The sequence below is a fragment of the Jaculus jaculus genome, chromosome 14 (assembly GCF_020740685.1).
Source record: "Jaculus jaculus isolate mJacJac1 chromosome 14, mJacJac1.mat.Y.cur, whole genome shotgun sequence".
In the NCBI taxonomy this organism is placed as follows: domain Eukaryota; kingdom Metazoa; phylum Chordata; class Mammalia; order Rodentia; family Dipodidae; genus Jaculus; species Jaculus jaculus.
Window position 1 is genome coordinate 32,845,173 of NC_059115.1, and position 20,199 is coordinate 32,865,371.

Consider the following 20,199-nt stretch of genomic DNA (forward strand, 5'->3'; position numbering starts at 1 on the left):
CTCTCTCTCTCTCTCTGCTTGCAAATAAATAAACAAAATAAAATAAAAACATGGAGGTCAGCCAGGCTTGGTGACACACTCTTTAATCCCAGCATGCAGGAGGCAGAGGTAGAAGGATCACTGTGAGTTCGAGGCCAGCCTTGAACTACAGAGTGAGTTCCATGTCAGCCTGGGCTACAGTGAGACCCTACCTTGAAAAACAAAACAATCAAACAAAACATGGAGGTCAAGAAACCTTGATACACAGTACACATTGCACCTGGCATCCATCTCAGTGGCAGTCAACTCTTTAGTTAGCTCCTAACTTCCAAAAGAGATTTGAACTTGGTTCATAGTCTTCAACCTCATTGAGAATTCCGAAGCCTGCCTTGTCTATGACAATCCATCCATCTCGCTCTCTCTCTCTCTCTTTGGTTTTTTGAGGTATGGTCTCACTCTAGCCCAGGCTAACCTAGAATTCACTATGTAGTCTTAAACTGGCCTTGATGATGATCCTACTACCTCAGATGAGTGCTGGGATTAAAGACATGTATCACCACACCCAGCTACACTCCCATCTCTTGATGATTGAGCTGCTTGGACTAGGTTGTCTGTTTCTGGTCATTCCCTCTCTTCTTCCAGACTCAAAGACACTCATCTCTGCTTGGCTTTGTTCAAATTTGAGTTCTGGTTTCTCCTGTCCCCAGAGCAGCCTCTGGGGCCCCATAGCTCCCATCTGAAACCCTGCAGAGCAAAGGAGACAGAGAGAATGCCTCAGCCTTTTCTGAATATCCGGTGTATTCTGACCTCCACTTCTAGTCCTTTTATTTGTAGGTGCCCCATGACATGTGTGGTGACTTGATTTTATTCCTCCCACAAGCTGAAGATAGATGCTGTGGTTGCCAGTTACCACAGCAAACTGCACAATACCGAACATACAATAGAAATGTGTAGATGAGGACATACCTTTAATCCTAGCAATGGGGAGGCAGAGGTAGGAGGATTACCATGAGTTCAAGGCCAGCCTGGGACTGCAGAGTAAGTTCTAGATCACCCTGTGGTAGAGTAAGACCCTACCTCAAAATAAAACAAAACAAAAAGGGAAAGCCAGGCATGGTGGCGCATGCCTTTAATCCCAGCATTTGGGAGGCAGAGGTAAGAGAATCGCCCTGAGTTCGAGGCCACTCTGAGACTACATAGTGAATTCCAGGTCAGCCTGAGCTAGAGTGAGACCCTACCTTGAAAAACCAAAACCAAACAAACAAACAAACAACAAAAAGGGAAAAGAAAACTGTACTGATGAAATGTAGAGAGAAAGAGAAAACAGGGTAATGGGGATAGAATAATAAATAGGAGAAAAAAGGGAGGGTTGAAGTTCTGACTTGAGCACAATGAAGGATGGATGGAGAGAGAGAGGATGAAAAGAGAGAAGGAGGGAGGGGAGAGAGGGGGAGAAATGAGAAAATGCACATCCAGCACAGGGAAGGAAATCTCACTGAGGTCTCTGTGTTGCAGAGAGAAGGAGGCTGGGAGCGCAGGAATATGGGAGCAGTTTCCATGGAGATAGGGATGCACCCTGAGCCGGTGGAAATAGACTAAGAGTGGGGCCAGCCACTCTGGCATCTAGGGAGAAGAGGGCTGGAGAGGAGCTGGTATGTTTACCCCTGGTGCAACCTCTTTCCCACCCCTCCGTCTGACTGGAGGTTCTGAGCCCGGGAATGGAGAGGCAGTGTCAGAGGCCCATTGGGAGAGGGTGATCAAGCCTTCTCCACAGGCTCCTCCTCCTCCTCTTTGTGCTGTCATTCTGGAGCGCCCCAGGGCTGGTTGCTCCCTTGGCTCCATACTTGTCTCTCCATCTGTGCGGGGAAGGCAGCGGACATCTTCAGGCTGTCATTCTCTAGTTCCCTTGCAGGTGTGTGCTGCAGCTTTTGCACAAGGCATTTACTTTGCTCTACTCAGGGTGGCGATTTCTACTAGAGGTGGGTATTATCTTGGAGAGAGGGGTGGCAGCTCAGCTAGAATGAGAGATCACAGTAAGTGGGAATCCGAGCTGCATCACTCTGAGGAGGGAGGAGCCTGGGGCCTAGGGAGCACTCCCTTGCACTGGAGGTGGGTAAAAGTGAGCACCGGGGCTGCCATCTAATGTCTAGGCTAAGCTCCCATGGACCTGGCACAGGCTCAGGGGTCGCAGAGGTATAGCTTTTGGGTCTCAGACACCAAGAGAACAGACAGACAAAGGACAACCTCAAACTGCAAGACAGTTTGGTCCAAAAGACCAAGTCTCCAGGGTTGCCTACTGAATCTGATACCTCTGATCGGATCTTACATGGGGAACCAATCATGTATCCAAACACTGGTACCAGAAGAATACTGTGAGCTGATTGGCTTAGCCTTCCCCCAGCCCCCAGCTAGGTTGGTACTGGGAGAGATGGGTCACTGGATTCCACAAGGAAGCCATTTACCAGGCCTTCTGCCTCTGTTTCCATCTCACCACCAACTCCTGCCCATACTTATTTTTGTTTGTTTTTTCAAGGTATGGTCTCACTCTAGTCCAGACTGACCTGGAATTCACTATGTAGTCTCAGGTGGCCTCGAACACACAGAGATCCTCCTATCTCTGTCCACTGAGTGCTGGGATTAAAGGTATGCGCCACCAGACCCAGCTCACACTATTTTTTTTTATTTGTGTAATTATTTGTATTGCTATGGTTAGGTTTCATATTAACAGCTAATTTCTGAGAATTACAGCAAAAGCACTTCCCTGTCCCCTGCAATCTTTACAACCACTTGACTGTACACTCCTGCCACCCCCATTTTACAGATGAGGAAACCGAGGTACAAAAGTGAAGGAATTCAAGCTCACACAATTAGCAGGTGGCTGGGCCAGCATTTGAACCCAGCCTCCTTAACCCACTTCATAGCAGTGTACCTCTCCCCACTACACAGCAGGCTCCAGGAAGCGCGAGTCCAAGTATCTCCCTGAGCCTCGCTCTAGTGCCGGACACCCAGGAGGCCCTCAGAAAGGGCTGCCTGGGCAGGGGCTGTCCCTGTGCTAAGTGTCACAAGGACATTACTCCATTTAACCCTCTTCCAATCTACTCTGTGAGGGGAGTACTGGGGTTCCCATAGTACATAGGAAACAACAGGCCTCAAATCTCTCCAACATCACTGATGTGGAGGAACTGGGGTGAGCCCTACTGTCACTCTCTGAGGCCTGCTTGCTTAGTACAGTGCCCAGTAAATAGGAAAGCTAGTTCCAGCAACTTGAATGAAAGGGAAATAAATGATTCTCAATAAATTATTGAATGACAAAATGAAAAACTAAAACGCATTAAAAACTAAAGCAGGAGCTGGGCGTGGTGGCGCACGCCTTTAACCCCAGCACTCGGGAGGCAGAGGTAAAAGGATCACCGTGAGTTTGAGGCCATCCTGAGACTACATAGATAATTCCAGGTCAGCCTGGGCTAGAGTGAATACACACCTTGGGGGAGGGGGGGGGTGGGAGGAGGGAAAAAAAAACCTAAAGCAGGGCTGGAGGGAAGGCTCAGCAGTTAAGGTGTTTGTCTGCAAAGCCAAAGGACCCAGGTTAGATTCCTCAGAACCCACGTAAGCCAGATGCACAAGGGGCACATATGTTGTTTGCGGTGGCTGGAGCCCTGGTGCACCCATTTTCTCTCTCTTTCTCTTTGTCAAATAAATAAATAAAAATAAAATATTTAAGAAGAACTAAAGCAATGGGGCTGGAGAAATGGCTTAGTGGTAAAGGGGTTGCTTGCAAAGCCTAATGGCCTGGGTTCAATTCCCCAGTAACCATGTAAAGCCAGAAACACAGAAGGGTGTAGCAATTGAGAATGGTGAGGATATTAGAGGGAAGGAAAGGTGGTGGCTTTGGCTGGCTTCCTGGAGGAGAAGTTGGTGGAGTGGGTGAGAAGTCATTGAAAGTTCCAGTTTCTACCTCCCAGGCAGTACAGATGTTGTGTCAGTGTCGGGTTTTCTCTGGATCCACCCGACGTGGTTACCAGCTCAGGGTGCTGGGTGGTGACCCGGCTACAGATGCTTGTACTTGGGTTCAAGGGAGTAACGATGCCTTCTCTTGTCTTCCTTCCTGACGTGACTGACCGCGTTGCACGCCTGGCTTGCCCTGCCCAGCTCTGTGCCTCGTTCTCGGTTGCATGATCTTCCCTGACGGCTGGGACGCTGAGACCATTCGGGACATGTGTGGGACCAAGACAGGGAAGTACTCCCTGGGGGACTGTTCGGTGCGCTGGGCATACATCCTGGCCATCATCGGCATCCTCAACGCACTCATCCTGTCCTTCCTGGCCTTCGTGCTGGGCAACCGGCAAACGGACCTGCTGCAGGAAGAACTCAAGCAGGAGAACAAAGGCAAGTACCCGGAGGGAGGGCGAGGCTCGCTAGCCTGGGGAGGGCCAGTTTCAGAGAAAAGCAATAAAAGTGAAATAAAAATCATACCTTACCCTGTAAACAATTAGATGATGTTCCTTAAATCAGACCAGTTATTTGTACACTCATGACCCAACAAACCCACTCTGAGAAATACCCAAGCATGCAGGCAGCCAGTGCCTAGGCAGATGGCCCCTGGCAGCCTCTGGCAGTGACTGGGGCCTGGATACATCAGAGGCAGTAGGTTCTCATCACCCGGTTCCCTGGCTGTGAAAGTGAATGCCCTTCAGCTACAGGTAGGGGTGGTCACAAATAAGAAACATTTTGGGAGAAAAAAAAAGTCAAGTCAAAAGGTAACAGAGCGATGTCTTTATTAAACTCAAAACCAAGCAATATTTTTTTTAAGGGCAGGGGCTGGGTGTGGTGGTGCATGCCTTTAATCCCAGCATTTGGGGAGGCAAAGGTAGGAGGATTGCTGTGAGTACAAGGCCACCCTGAGACTACGGAGTAAATTCAAGGTCAGTCTGGGCTAGAGTGAGACCCTACCTTGAAAACAAACAAACAAACAAAAGGGCTACAGTGCTGGAGGTATGGCTGAGCAGTTAAAAGTGCTTGCTTGTCGCCAGGCGTGGTGGTGCATGCCTTTAATCCCAGCACTCGGGAGGCAGAGGTGGGAGGATTGTGAGTTCGAGGTCACCCTGAGACTCCATAGTGAATTCCATGTCAGCCTGGGCTACAGCGAGACCCTACCTCGAAAAACAAAACAAAAAAAAAAAAAAAGTGCTTGCTTGTAAAACCTAAGGACCCAGGTTCAATCCCCCAGGACCCATATAAGCCAGATGCACAAGGCAATGCATGCTATAAAGTTCATTTGCAGTGGCTGGAGTCCCTGGCACACCAATTTTTTTCTCTCTCTCACTGCTCCTGCCTCTTTCTCTCAAATACATTTAAAAAAAGGTAAAAATAAAATTAAAAGGCCTGAAGAGAGATGGCTCAGCAGTTAAAGCACTTGCCTGCAGAACCTAATGACCAGGGTTCAGTTCCCCAGTACTCACATAAAGCGAGATGCACAAAGTGTATGTATCTGGAGTTTGTTTGCAGTGACTAGTCATCCTGGTGTGCAAATTTACACACACACACTTTCTTCTCTGCTTGCAAATAAATAAAATTAAAAAAAAGCAAAAGCTGACTTAAATGTAATTCAGTAGCTTTACTATCTTTTTGTTTTGTTTTGTTTTGAGACATGGTTTTACTCTCCCATTCTACTACTAACCAGGCTTGAGCCTACTTAGCTTCTGAGGTCAGAGGTGGGTGTTCAGGGTGTTATGGCCATAGACATATTAGGATTGAAGGTGTCAGCCACCACATCCAGGGCTATTTTTTAAAATATGGAATGCTACACAAATTTGCATGTCATCCTTGTGAAAGGGCCATGCTAATCTTCTCTCTTTCATTCCAATTTTAGTATACGTGCTGCCAAAGCAAGCACTATTTTATATAAAAATATATTTTATTTATTTGCAAGCATACAGAGATAGATATATGGAGGAAGAGGGAAAAGAAGGGATATAGAGAATGGATGTGCCAATGCCTCTTCCCACTGCATATGAACTCCAGATGGTATGCACCACATTGTGCATCTGGCTTTATGTGGGTACTGCAGAATCAAATCCAGGCACACAGACTTTTCAAGCAGTGCCTTTAACCGCTGAGCTATCTCCCAGCCCTATTTTTATTGTTTTGAGACAGGATCTCATGTAGCTTAGGCTGGCCTTGAACTCACTCTGTAGCTGAGGATGTCCTTAAAGTGCTAGGATTCCAAGTGTGTGTCACTACACCTGGCTAAAGAAAGAAAGAAAGAAAGAAAAATACAAAAAAATAGGAGGGTAGTTATTTGTGGTTTGGACTATAAGGGAGGACTCCTGGAGCATGAGATAGGAGCCTTGAGTATATGCAAATTATTGATAGGGTTATAGTTCTTGAATGGTGCTTTTCACTGGTGTTTATTACACACACTATATAATAACATTTTACATACAACTTTTTGTATTTATTAAATGTCAGTAAAATATATCCAAGAGGGGTTGGGGAGGTGGCCCAGCAGTCAAAGGCACTTGCTTACTAAGCATGCTGGCCTGGATTCAATTCCCCAGCTACCCACGTAAAGCTAGATGGGCATTCATTTGCAGTGACAAGAAACCCTAGCACATGTGTATGTATGTGTGTGTGTGTGTGTGTGTGTGCGTGTGCGCACACACACACACACACACACACACACACACATATACACACAGAAATTTACCAAAGAAACAATTATACTAGGTGTGGTGGCACAGACCTGTATAATCCCTGCACTTCAAAGGCCAATACAGGAAGGAGGATTTCCAGTTCAAGGCCACATAGTCCTACCTCAAAACAATAAGAAACAATTCACCATAAGGCCAGAATCCCAGCAATCCTTTTCTTTGTATCTGCTCCCAGTTATCACGTGACTGAACTGTGGCTGAGTTCACCCTTCTTCCAGGGACTGTAGGGAGGCTGTAAGGCTGTCGGTTGTACCACAGAGAACATCTTTTTTCTGCCTTCTTCACACATACTCTTGTGTTTTCTTGGGGCCTCCAGAGGTGAAGTGCAGGGTGTGTCATAACAGTGTCATAACAGATGACAACTCCCCAAAGGGATGAAACAAAAGAGGGTCTTCTGACCCAGAGCCAGTCTGCATGGATACCTGTCTGTCCAGGTGTAGGTGTGCTTTTTTTTTTTTTTTTTTTTTGAGGTAGGGTCTCACTCGAGCCCAGGCTGACCTGGAATAATTTACTATGTAGTATCAGGCTGGCCTCAAAGTCACAGTAATCCTCTTACCTCTGCCTCCTGAGTGCTGGTATTAAGGCGTGTGCTATCATGCCTGGCTAATTAAAAAAAAACCAAAAAACAAACAAACAAACAAACCCCTACTTTTGGGCTGGGGTGACAGCTTAGCAGTTAAGATGCTTGCCTACAAAGCCTAATGACCAGTTTTGATTCCTTTGTACCCATGTAAGCAGATGCACAAGGTTGTGCATTCATCTGGATTTCGTTTGCAGTGGCTGGAGGCCCTGGTGTACCCTTTCTCTGCCTCTTTCTGTGAAAGAGAGAGAGAGAGAGAGAGAAAGGGAGAGAGAGAAAGAAAGAACAGGAAAGGAAAGGAAAAGAAAAGGAAAGAAAAGAATGAAGAAAAATATAAAAAAAATTGGCTCATGCCTTTAATCCTCTTTAATTACTTGGGATGCAGAGGTAGGAGGATTGATATGAGTTCAAGGCTACCCTGAGACTACATAGTAAATTCCAGGTCCCAGCACTTGGGATGCAGAGGTAGGAGGATTAATATGAGTTCAAGGCTACCCTGAGACTACATAGTGAATTCGAGGTCAGCCTGGGCTAGAGCATGACCCTACCTCAAAAAAACCAAAAAAAATTAATTTTTTATCTGTAAGCAGGGAGAGAGAGACAGAGGAGAGACAGACAGATAGAATGGGCATACCATGTCCCCCAGCTGCTGAAAAACAAACTCCAGTTGTATGTGTTACTTTGTACATCTGACTTTATGTGGGTACTAGGGAATCAAAACTGGATCATTAGGTTTTGCAGGCAAGCACCTTAACTGCTTAGCCATCTCTCCTGCTCCCCAAACTTTTATTAAAAAAAACATTTTATTCAGGCTGAAGGGATTGCTTAGTGGTTAAGGCTTTTGCCTGCAAAGCCAAAGGACCTAGGATTGATTCCCTGGGACCCATGTTAGCCAGATGCACAAGGGGGTGCACACGTCTAGAGTTCGTTTGCAGTGGCTGGTGGCCCTGGAGCACCCATTCTCTCTCTCTCTCCCTCTTTCTCTGTCAAATAAATAAAAGTTAAAAAAATTAAAAAAAACTATTTATTTATTTGCAAGAGAGAGAGGAAGAGGGAGAGAGAGAGAGAGAGAGAAAGAAAACGAATGGGTGTACTAGGGCCTCCAGCCACTGCAAAGGAACTCCAGACTCATGTGCCACCTTGTGCATCTGGCTTACACGGGTACTGAAGAATCAAACCTGGGTCTTTAGGCTCTGCAGGCAAATGCCTTAACCACTAAGCTATTTCTTCAGCACCCCAAAACTTTCAATTTTTTTTTTTTTTGAGGTAGGGTTTCACTCTAGCCTAGGCTGACCTGGAATTCACTGTGTAGTCTCAGAATGGCCTTGAACTCACAGCAATCCCCTGCCTCCCGAGTGCTGGGATTAAAGGTGTGTGCCACTCTGCCTGGCTCCCCTAAAACTTTTTTGTTGACAACTTCTATAAATATAAACAATATTCTATGATCATAATCCCCTCCCACTGTCTTCCCTTTTCTCTCTTCCTAATCCCCCTTTTTGGTTTTTCAAGGTAGGATTTTGTTCTAGCTCAGGCTGACCTGGAATTTACTATGTAGTCTCAGGTGGCCCCAAACTCATGGCAATCCTCCTGCCTCTGCCTCCCAAGTGCTGGGATTAAAGGTGTGTGCCACCACACCCAGCTTTAGTCTTCCTATTTAGATGTCATCAGTTTTTTCCCTCCTATTATCCAGGCCTTGTGTAGATAGTATTATTAGCCCCTGAGAGATAGGGTATGCATTCTTTTCTCTGAGGTTGGGAGTAGTAGTTTTCATTTACACCCTTCCTGTAGTCTAATCTATGTCTAGCTCTTTACATTAATTATAGCAATCTCTTGGAGTCTATCTTTACCTGTGCAGTAGGGCTAGTGGCCAGGAAGACTGAATGAAGTCATGTATACACCCTATAACTTATTTGGAAGGGACTAGAGAGATAGCAGTTAAGGCATTTGCCTGCAAAGCCTAAGAACCCAGGTTCAATTCCCCAGTATCCACGTAGGCCAGATGCACAAAGGTAGCACATGCATTTGGAGTTTCTGTGCAGTAGCTGAAGGCCCTGGCATGCCTATAAACCCTCTATCTCTCCTTCTCTCTCATAACTAAATAACTAAATCTCATTTGGAAAGAAGTAATTAGTACTATGGTAGAAGTCTTGGACTGTAAAAGCAGACTTATTGGAAGCAGGTTAAGCTCAGAAATTACTTAGCCTTGAGTTTCAGTTTCCCACACTTCATAGAATGAGTTATTAGAGTAGTTCATTTTCCAGGACTGTTACATGAGGAAAAACGCAAGGGCTTGTACCTGGGGAAGGCTCAAACCTACCCTCACAGCTATCTAGGGGTGAGCATCAGGACTACTAGTTTATTAGTGAGAATGAAAGCCCAGGGTTGGAGAGATCAGAGCCTAGGATCTCCTTAACTGATACAGTTGGAATTGAATGCATGTCCAAAGCCAAAGCTTTCCCCACCATCCCACACTGCCTGTCTCAGTCCAACAGAACTGAAGACTTCTTATTCCCTTAGCATCACCCTGTTGGGACACTGGTCTGATAATCCGTCCCTTTGAGGCATCTTCTGATTTAGCCACTCTGGCCTGGTGTTTTCTGTGGTCTTGGCATTAGGTCTGAAACTGCCCCTAGTGGCATCTTCCAGAAGTACAAGGCCAAGCCTGTTAATGCCATCCTCTGAAGTTGCCTTGGGGTGGATGTGATAGGGTGGGGGAGTGTACTCAGTGTCACTCAGTGTCCTTTCCCCTCTCTCTGTGAAACTCCCTAACAAAACAACTCAATGTTGCTAATTTTTCTTTTTAGATAGAGCTTTGCTGTGTAGCTTAGTCTGCCCTGAAACTCAGTATGTAGCCCAGGTTGGCTTCAAACTTATGGCAATTCTCCTGCTTCAGCCTCCCAAGTGCTCAGAATATAGACATGAGTCACTTCTCCTGGTTACAATACAGTTAAAAAGTGATGTATTCTCTCTCTCTCTCTCTCTTTTTCTTTCTTTCTCCCTTTCCCTTTCAAATAAAGAAATAAAATGAATTAAAAAAAATTAAAGGGCTGGGAGATGGCTTAGGCATTAAGGCATTTGCCTACAAAGCAAAAAAGACACAGGTTTGATTTCCCAAGACCCACGTAAGACAGATGCACAAGGTGGCACATGTGTCTGGAGTTTGTAGTGGCTGAAGGCTCTGGCGTGCCTATATTCTCCGTCCCCCCCCCCCCCCCCGCTTTCTGCTTCTTTCTCTCTCCCTCTCAAATAAAAAAAAAAAATTAAAAATATTTTTAAAGTGATGTAGAAGCCAGGCATGGTGGCACATGTCTTTAATTACAGCACTTGGGAGGCAGAGGTAGGAGGATCACTGTGAGTTTGAAGCCAGGCTGAGACTACAAAAAGTGAATTCCAGGTCAGCCTGGGCTAAAGCAAGACCCAAACCTCCAAAAAAAAAAAAAAAAAAAAAAGAAAAGAAAGAAAAAAAGAAAAAAGTGATAAAGGGGCTGGGGAAATAGCTTAGTGGATAAAATACTTGATATGCAAGCTTAAGGATCTGAGTTTGGATCCCCAGAACCCAGGTAAAGCTGGATGTGAAAGTGTGAGCATCTATGATTCTAGTTCCCCTACTAGGAAATAGATGGCAGAGATGGGATAATCCCTAGAAGCTTGTGGGCCAGCTATCTTGTAAAAAGCAAAAGAACCTGCCTCAAACAAGGTGAAAGTGGAGGACTGACACCTGAGATTGTCAGATTTTTTTTTTTTTCCCAAGGTAGGGTCTCTCTCTGGTCCAGGCTGACCTGGAATTAACTATGTAGTTTCAGGGTGGCCTTGAACTCATGAAAAATCCTCCTACCTCTGCCTCCCAAGTGCTGGGATTAAAGGCGTAAACCACCACGCCTGGCTGTTTTGTATTTTTTTCAAAGTAGGATCTTGTTCTGACTTGGAATTCACTATCTAGTCTCAGGCTGGCTTCAAACTCACAGCCAACCTCCTACCCTCTCCACCCAAGTTCTGGGATTAAAGGTGTGTGCTACCACATCGTGGCAGAGAGAGAAATAATGGAACCAAGTGGGTCTTTTGCCACTGCAAGCAAACTCCAGTTGCATACACCACTTTGAACATCTGGTTTTATGTGGGCACTGGGTAATCGAACTCAGGTCATTTGGCTTTATGGGCAAATGCCTAACTGCTGAGCCTTATCTCCAACCCGATACTGTCTTCACTGACCTACAAGTGCATACTGTGGCACATGTATGTCTACCTTCACACATATAAACATGCACACAGAAAACAAAAAGGATTTTTTTTTTTTTTTGAGATAAGGTCTAACTCTAGACTAGGCCGACCTGGAATTCACTATGTAGTCTCAGGATGGCCTTGAACTCATGGAAATCCTCCTACCTCTGCCTCCCAAGCACTGGGATTAAAGGTGTGTGCCACCACCTGGGCTAATATTTTATTTTTATTTATTTATTTGAGAGAATGAGAGAGCGAGCGCGCATGCGCGAGCGAGCTGGCCAGTGACTCGGCTCTCTGCAATGGGTGTAGGATATTAATTATGGCCACCAGGGTTTTGCTCAGTATTTCCTTCCTTACATATGATTGAAAACTGTGTAAAGAAATAAAATTTAAGAAAACAAAAGAAAGAGAGGTGGGGGGCAGGCAGATATAGACAATGAGTGCATCAGGGCCTTTAGCCAGTGCAAACAAACTCCAGATGCATGTGTCACCATGTGCATCTGGTTTATGTGAGTACTGGGGGAATTGAACCTGGGTTTTTAGGCTTCACAGGCAAGTGCCTTAGCTACTACGCCATCTCTCCAGCCTGATTTTTTAAAAAATTTATTGACAACTTCCATAATCATAAACTATAACCCATAGTAATTCCCTCCTTCCCCCCACTTTCCCCTTTGCAACTCCACTCTCCATCATACCCCTCCCCACTCTCAGTCTCTCTTTTATTTTGATGTCATCTTTTCCTTCTTTTATGATGGTCTTGTGTATATAGTGTCAGGCATTGTGAGGTCATGAATATCCAGGTCATTTTGTGTCTGGAGGAGCATGTTGTAAGGAGTCCTACCCTTCCTTTGGCTCTTACATTCTTTCTTCCAACTCATCCTCAATGGACCCTGAGCCTTGGAAGGTGTGATAGAAATGTTTCAGTGCTGAGCACTCCTGTGTCACTTCTTCTCAGCACTATGGTGCCTTCTGAGTCATCCCAAGGTCACTGCCATCTGAAAAGAGAAGCTTCTCTAATCAAAAGTGAGAGTAGCATTAATATACAGGTATGAACATTAAGAAAAGTGATTACTGGGCAGTTTGGTGAGCATAGTATATACATTTAGCCAGACAACAGCAGATGTTACACCCCTAGGGCTTATAACTTCCCCTGTCATAGATTTTCAGTATCAGACACGTATCCCCTCCCATGGAGCAGAACTCCATTCTAATTAGAGAGCAGTTGGGAAACCCATAACAGACATGCCACTATTGCACCTGTTGGCTCATTTGGCTTGGCTAGCCAAATTTAAGGCTTGCAGTGTCCATTGTTGAGTATCTCCACTATTGATTTCTCTCTCTCCCATTGAATTGCATGCAATGTAACTTTTTCCAGCTTTATGTTAGCTGGTCTGCAGGGAGAAGGTTTTCAGCTCAGCTGCAGCAGGAATTCTCAGTGACCTTGCAGCCCAGGTATGTGGAGTCTTCAGCAATAGGGTCTTACCATCTATTCCTGGTGGGAAACCAAGAGCCTCGGCAATGGCCTGTAATGTTTTGGGGGCATCAGGGACCTCCCTGGCCAACAACTCACTGGAAGGTATCCCATCCCTGGCACTGAAATTTTGCTAGTCACAATCTATAGCTTCTGGGTATTCCATTGTCCAAAAAAGTAGGTTTCCATATGACTTATTTATATCCTCTTTGATTTTGATTAGCCCTCCTCCCACACCTTTCCTTTCCTCAGTCTCTTCCCCTGACCTCACTTAGGCCTTTCCACCCCCATTAATCTATTCTTTTACTTACATATACACAATACCATCCTATTAAGTACCCCCCTTTCTATTCCTTATATCCCCTTTTTAGCTTACTGGCTTCTGCTAGTGAGTTTTAGTCCAACTCACATAGAAGTCCAATCATTTGTAGCTAGGAGGAGAGAAAACATACGATGTTTGGCTTTCTGGGCCTGGGTTACCTCAATAAGTATAACCCGGGCTGGAGAGATGGCTTAGCAGTTAAGCGCTTGCTTGTGAAGCCTGAGGACCCCGGTTCGAGGCTCGATTACCCAGGATCCACGTTAGCCAGATGCACAAGGGGGTGCATGCATCTGGAGTTCATTGACAGTGGCTAGAGGCCCTGACACGCTCATTCTCTCTCTACCCCTTTCTCTCTCTGTTGCTCTCAAATAAAATTTTTTTAAAAATATGAAAAAATAAGTATAATCCTTTCCAGACCCATCCATTTTCCTGCAAATTTCTTTCTTTCTTTTTTAACCACTGAGTAGGACTCCATTGTATAAATGTGCCACATCTTTATTACTCACTGATCAGTTGAGGGACATCTAGGCTGGTTCCATTTTCTAGCTATTATGAATAGAGCAGCAATAAATATGGTTGAGCAAGTATCTCTAAGATAGTGAGATGAGTCCTTAGGAGTGGTGTAGCTGGATCATATGATAGATCTATTTTTAGCTGTCTCAGGAACCTCCACACTGAATTCCACAATGGCTGGACCAGATTGCATTCCTACCAGCAGTGTAGAAGGGGTCCTCTTTTTCCATATCCCCGCCAACATTTATGATCATTTGTTTTCATGATGGTGGCCAATCTGACAGGAGTGAGATGGACTCTCAATGTAGTTTTAAATTTTTTTTTAAACTTTTTATTTGTTTATTTGAGAGCGACAGACACAGAGAGAAAGATAGATAGAGGGAGAGAGAGAGAGAATGGGCGCGCCAGGGCTTCCAGCCTCTGCAAACGAACTCCAGATGCGTGCGCCTCCTTGTGCATCTGGCTAACGTGGGACCTGGGGAACCGAGCCTCGAACCGGGGTTCTTAGGCTTCACAGGCAAGCGCTTAACCGCTAAGCCATCTCTCCAGCCCCTCAATGTAGTTTTAATCTATATTTCCCTGATGGCTAGGGGTGTAGGACATTATTTTTAGATGTTTATATGCCGCCTGTATTCTTTCTTTTAAGAAATCTCTATTTAGTTCCATAGCCCATTTTTAAGTTGGGTTGTTTGATTTGTTTATTTAGTTTTTTGAGTTCTTTGTGTATCCTAGATATTAATCCTCTATCAGATGTATAGCTGGAAAAGATTTTCTCCCATTCTGTAGGTTGTCCCTTTGGTCTATTCAAAGTATCCTTTGCTATTCAAAAGCTTTATAATTTCATGAGGTCCCAGTCGTTGATCAGTGGTTTTATTTCCTGAGCAACCAGGTATATTAAGAAAATCTGTCCCAATACTAGTATGTTGAAGCATGTTCCCTACTTTTTCCTCTAGCAGTGTCAGAGTTTTGGGTCTTATATTAAGGTCTTTGATCCATATGTACTTAATTCTTGTGCATGGAAAGAGAATAAGCATCTATTTTTCAACTTCTACATATATGTCTATCCAGTTTTCCTAGCACTATTTGCTGAAGAGGGTGTCTTTTCTCCAATGAGTATTTTTGGCATTTTTTGTCAAAGATCAGGTGGTTGTAGCTACCTGGACTTACATCTGGGTCTTCTATTCTGTTCCATTGATATACATGTTTGTTTTTGTGCTAGCACCATGCTGTTTTTGTTACTATGGCTCTGTAAAATAGGTTAAAATCAGGTATGGTGATACCATCAGCCTTATTTTTGTTGCTCAGAATTGTTTTAGATATTCGAGATTCTTTGTACGTCCAAATGAATTTTAGGATTTTTTTTTTCTATTTCTGTGAAGAATGCCATTGGAATTTTGATGGAGATTGCATTAACTGTGTAGATTTCTTTTGGTAAGATTGCCATTTTCACAATATTGATTCTTCCAATCCAAGAATATGGGATGTCTCCGTTTCCTAGTGTCCTATTTATTTTATTTTATTTTTTTAGTAATGTGGGGCTGGGTGTGGTGGTTCATGTCTTTAGTCTCAGCACTTGAGAGGCAGGTTATTAGGAGTTCAAGGCCAGCCTGAGACTACAGAGTGAGTTCCCAGTCAGCATAGGCTAGAGTGAGACTCTACCTTGAACACCCCTCCCCCCAAAAAAGAAAAAGAAAATAAATAAAGTGATGTGGGAAGACCAGCAGGGTGGAGTACACTTCTAATTCTAGCACTCAGGAAGGGGAATAGGGATTCAGGAGAATCAGGTCAAGACCAGCTTTGGCTACTTAGTAAATTAGAAATCAGCCTTTGCTACATAAGACCTAGTCTAAAAAAAAAAAAAAAAGTGATGTGGGAGAGTCCCAGTGGGCTTCCTTTTGTGTCAGGGGATCTCCAGAGCTCACTGGGAATTCAAACCACCATTTCCAGCATTTCCAGTGTACCAGGTCATTGGCAGACTATCTCTTTTTCAGAATCACCCTGTGAAAGAGGATGGGAGTCAACTCTCTGCCTACTTCTGTCTTGGGAAGTAGATGAAGGGAGCTCCCAAGCCCAGGTGGTGGGTCTCTGACATTTTCCAATTCTCTCTCTCTTCTCTCTCTCAGATTTTGTGAGCTCTACTGTCAGCTCCGTGTTACGGCCGGGAGGCGATGTCTCAGGATGGGGAGTCCTGCCCTGTCCTGTGGCTCACACACAGGGGCCCTGAAGGCTGGGAGTGCAGCCCAGGAATTGGCCTGACCTCAGTGTTTCCTGTTTGCTGCCCTCTCGTCCCTGCCTTTCGGCTAGAGAGATGACCCTGATCTCTTACTACTCACGGACCTCCAGGCTTTGAGGAGACGGTGGGGCCAGGCTGCGGCAGGGCCAAGGGGAGAAGCCGTGCAGATCCTGGGACAGCCTGATTCTGGCCTTGCTCCATTTGACCTAAGAGAGCCCAGGTTCCCCTCAATCCCTACACACACTCTGGTTCCCTTGGGCTCCTGGCCTATGTAGACCAGCTGGAGGCCTTGAGGACCCTCCAGGACAGAACTGAGGCGATGCTGCTCTATCTTCTAGGCCCTGGGTCTGGAGGGCTGCGTCCTGCTGTGTCCTTACTTCTCCTGTCTCTCCTTGACTTCTATGGAAACTTATTCAAGTTCAAGATACTGCCCCAGGTGGGCCTGACTCTTTCCTACTTTATTTTTATTTGCTGATGATGGTCTCACCACATCTGCCACAGAGCTCCAGGTGCCACCAGCCCCCCTGGGGCCTCCTCTGTCACCCCCCCCCCAATATTCCAGCCTGCTCCCAGCTCTCCCAAAGGGATCTTGAGCTGCACCGAGGGAGAAAGCACAGGGTCTTCTGGTCAACTGCTGGTGGGCACTGATCAGCTCAGAGACTGAGGAAAGACATGGGCTCTGGAGGCAGATGGGCCAAGACAGCTGACCTCTATAGCCAGACAGAGCTTGCAGGCACACCCTGCCCAGGACAAGCCTGGCCTCCTTCCTGCTGGTGTATCTCACCCTTGACTGGACCCTTGACTCTGGTCTGTTTTGTACAGCACAGACTTCTTGGCCCCATTGTCAGGATTGGGGGCTGTGGAAAAGGGACTCAAAAGTGGGGAATTAGGAGGTAACTCCTCTTCTCATATTTCCCATGCCCCCCTCCCCCTGCTGGCATCTGCCAAGGGCAGAGGCTGTCTTGCCTCTTTGATACTTTTCTTCATAACTTGAACTTGCAGGTCACCTCTGAACAGGGTACCCCTGTCCCCACCCCCAGGCCTTGTTACCCTATCCTTGCCCCTTCTTTCTCCTTGCCAACCTCTCGCCTTGTAATATGCCCAGGGTCTGCTGCCTGGTAGGCAGTGCTTAGAGCCCAGGCACGAGTGCGTATGTGTGTGTGAGCGTGTGCACAAGTACATGTTGGGGAGGGGCAGATGCAAAGTCCTCTCCCTTCTCCCACAGTGAGGACTTCTCCCTCCCTCTTGGTAGAGAGCAAGTGAGGAAGACTTTGGTTTGATTTTGTTTTAGTTTTTCTTAGCACCCCTAGTTACCTTGTGGATTTGGGACAGAGCCATCTAGCCTTGGGGGTCCCCCACCCTGGGGTCTGGACAAGCCTTTAGCCCCCAGTGGAGGGGTGCTGGCTAGCTTCATCTAGATTGCCATCTTCTTGGGTATGACCATTGATATGGAATGGGATACTCCCTGCAGGCTTCTTGGGAGGCCTGTCACAATCAGTTTTACTGTGGGGTCTCAGCCAGAAGGGGAGAGCAGCTATACTTACCACCATTGTATTCATTCCCATAGAACCTATGGCTGAGAGTTAGTATTACTGAGAGAGACTCAACAACTAAGGCTAACCCATCTGGGCCATAACTGGAATCAGATGTTGGGGCTTGGTAGGATTCCTTACACCTGGGATGTACCAAATCCTGACTTCACATCTTCAGCTTCTTCCTCTAGGGTCCACACCTCTCCACAAAGCTCTAGCCAGTGCCCTGTGTGCCCCCTTTCTGTCCCAACCCAGACTCTTACCAAGGCCACAGTGCAGTCTTCCCCAGCAGGTGGCTCAGGGGTGAGGATGGAGGGGAGGGAGGGGTGAAGTAGGGACAGGCATGGGAGGGGCTGATGTGAATCCCTGTGTCAGGAAGAGTGATGGAAGGGGCTGTGAGCAAGTGTTTAAAAGGAGGAGCTGAGATAGGAGAACCCAGGGTGGGTGTGGGGAGATAGGCGCAGAAGTGCGCTGCGCTGGATTGGGCAGAGGATAAATGGAGAGAAGGTGAAGAGACATGTGGAAAGATGGTCATTTGCAGGGCCAGAATAAATATAAGGGGAGAGGAGGAAGGGCGAGGAGGCTGGAAAGTATGGGGTGGGGTATGAAGAGCAGCTGCAGTTTGGGCTCTGGGAAAGGAGAGAGCCTAGCCTGCTTCCCTGTGCTCTGCTAGAGAGGTTAAGACTGACTACTCGGAGGCAGAGCAGCTCCATCCTTCTGTGGAGGACTGGGGGTGGGGGGACAACATGTGGGGAACAGCCAGGCAGTGCTAGTAATGGGAGGAGGACCAGTTCTGTTTTGGGATTGTCTGACCATGTTCCCATTCCCCTCTGTCCAGCCAGCTGCTCCCCATCACTGTGAGGTGCCTGGGAATGCACCAAAGAGTTTAGGGCTAGGAAAGCAGGGTTGGGTAGTCTGACATCTGGGTGGGAGGTGCAGGGTAGCATAGGGAAGGTATGGAGTTTGGAGTGGGCATCAAACCATAGTCCTGCCACTGAGGGTTTTGCAGAGGAAAGGACAGAGAGGAAGTGTGCTTCAGCCAAGGGCTCCTGAGAGACAGGATGGCTCTCCATGGCATGCTCAGGGCAGGTGAGCTGGTTGTGACCTTGGACAGGAGACAGGCAGTGGATATCAGCATGTCTGTTGTGGATCCCACAAAGGTATCTTGGGTACCAAGAGCCTTTTAGCTTAGGTCCCTGAAGTCTCTGCCACTTGAAATTGGATTGGGGTGGGGGGAGATCTGCCACTACCCACTTTATCTACCCCTGCCTGTTGAATCTTTCAGGAAAGGAGAAAGTGGCCAAACCTAGCGGTGGTCCAGTCTCTGGCCATGATGCAAGTCAGGCCCAGACCTAGAGGTCTTGGAACAAGGGGTCAGAGCTATAAAGGAGTTTTCCCTAAGGGGTGGGAAGGCTCAGTATCCTTTTCAGCTTGAAGCCACAAGGTAAGAGCTTGCAGACAATGCCCTGGGGAAGGAAGCCCAGGCCTTATGGGACTTCTGCTGGGAATGCTCCCTTCTCCACCCTCCAGTGTGAACTGAGAAAGGGAGACACTCTGGAGAATCTGGGATTGTCCCAGCACAAAGACTTCTGAGGATCCCTGCTTGGCTCAGGGGCAGCTTGTGGGTGGAACTGGAGTTTCCTAAGAAGTGCACAGGTACTGGCGGTTCTGTGCTGGGTGGTTAGGATAGCGTGGTGTTGTCTACACTCCATTAGCAAGTTCTGTCTGGATGTGTCCTTGCTGTTTATCGTTCAATTTGATAATATTTCCTTTGGTCCTAACCCCTTCTGCTGCTGCTGGGTTTGAGCTTCAGTGCAGGTGGAATGACATTCAAATAAAGAAACACTTTATATCACACATGCTGACTGTGCTTCTGGGGTATAACCCACCCCTCATTCAGTTTGGGTGCATATTAACAGCACCTACTATTGTGCCTTAATGAGCTAATTTTTTTTTTTTTACTATAATATTGATAAAAGTGCTGGGATTGGAGCGTACACCTGTAATCCCACACTGAGGTAGGAGGAGTGCAAGTTTAAGCCCAGCCTGGGATATATGGAGAGATCCCATCTCAAAGAAGGGGGAAAAAAGTGTCGATGTTGCCAAAATATGACTATGACCCAGTAATCAGGAGCCCTGCTCCTGTCTTTGCGTTGCCATCTTCAGTCCTTGCTTTCTCCCTCGAGAATGCCTCATGGCCCAACATGGCTGCTGATGTGCCAGTCATCTAGCCTACATATCATCAGAAGGCTTCTGGAAACCCAAACCAGAAATGGACCTAAAAAAAAAAAAAAAAAGACTGAAAATATTAACCAGGCATATTGCCAACCCAGATAAAATTGTTTTTTTTTTTTTTAATTTTTATTTATTTATTTATTTGAGAGCGACAGACACAGAGAGAAACACAGAGAGAGGGAAAGAGAGAGAATGGGCGCGCCAGGGCTTCCAGCCTCTGCAAACGAACTCTAGACGCGTGCGCCCCCTTGTGCATCTGGCTAACGTGGGACCTGGGGAACCGAGCCTCGAACCGAGGTCCTTAGGCTTCACAGGCAAGCACTTAACCGCTAAGCCATCTCTCCAGCCCTGTTTTGTTTTTTTTAATTTTACATTAAAATTTTTTTGGTTTATTTTTACTTAT

General features: G+C 46.3%; 1 protein-coding gene and 1 non-coding gene across 2 annotated transcripts in view; one reads left to right on the forward strand and one right to left on the reverse strand.

The window, feature by feature from the left end:
- The window catches only part of Lhfpl4 (LHFPL tetraspan subfamily member 4), a 47,727-nt gene extending 28,309 nt beyond the window's left edge, over nucleotides 1-19,418 (forward strand). Inside the window, exons 2-3 of the mRNA XM_004651474.3 lie at nucleotides 4,129-4,365; nucleotides 15,920-19,418. Coding sequence (XP_004651531.1) covers nucleotides 4,129-4,365; nucleotides 15,920-16,020 — 338 coding nt within the window. The 3' untranslated portion in view covers nucleotides 16,021-19,418. The remainder of the gene's footprint in view (nucleotides 1-4,128; nucleotides 4,366-15,919) is intronic.
- LOC123454892 lies at nucleotides 5,766-5,872 on the reverse strand. Its single transcript, XR_006633547.1, has one exon. It is a non-coding gene; the product is annotated as a U6 spliceosomal RNA (small nuclear RNA).
- Nucleotides 19,419-20,199: the final 781 nt, after the last annotated feature.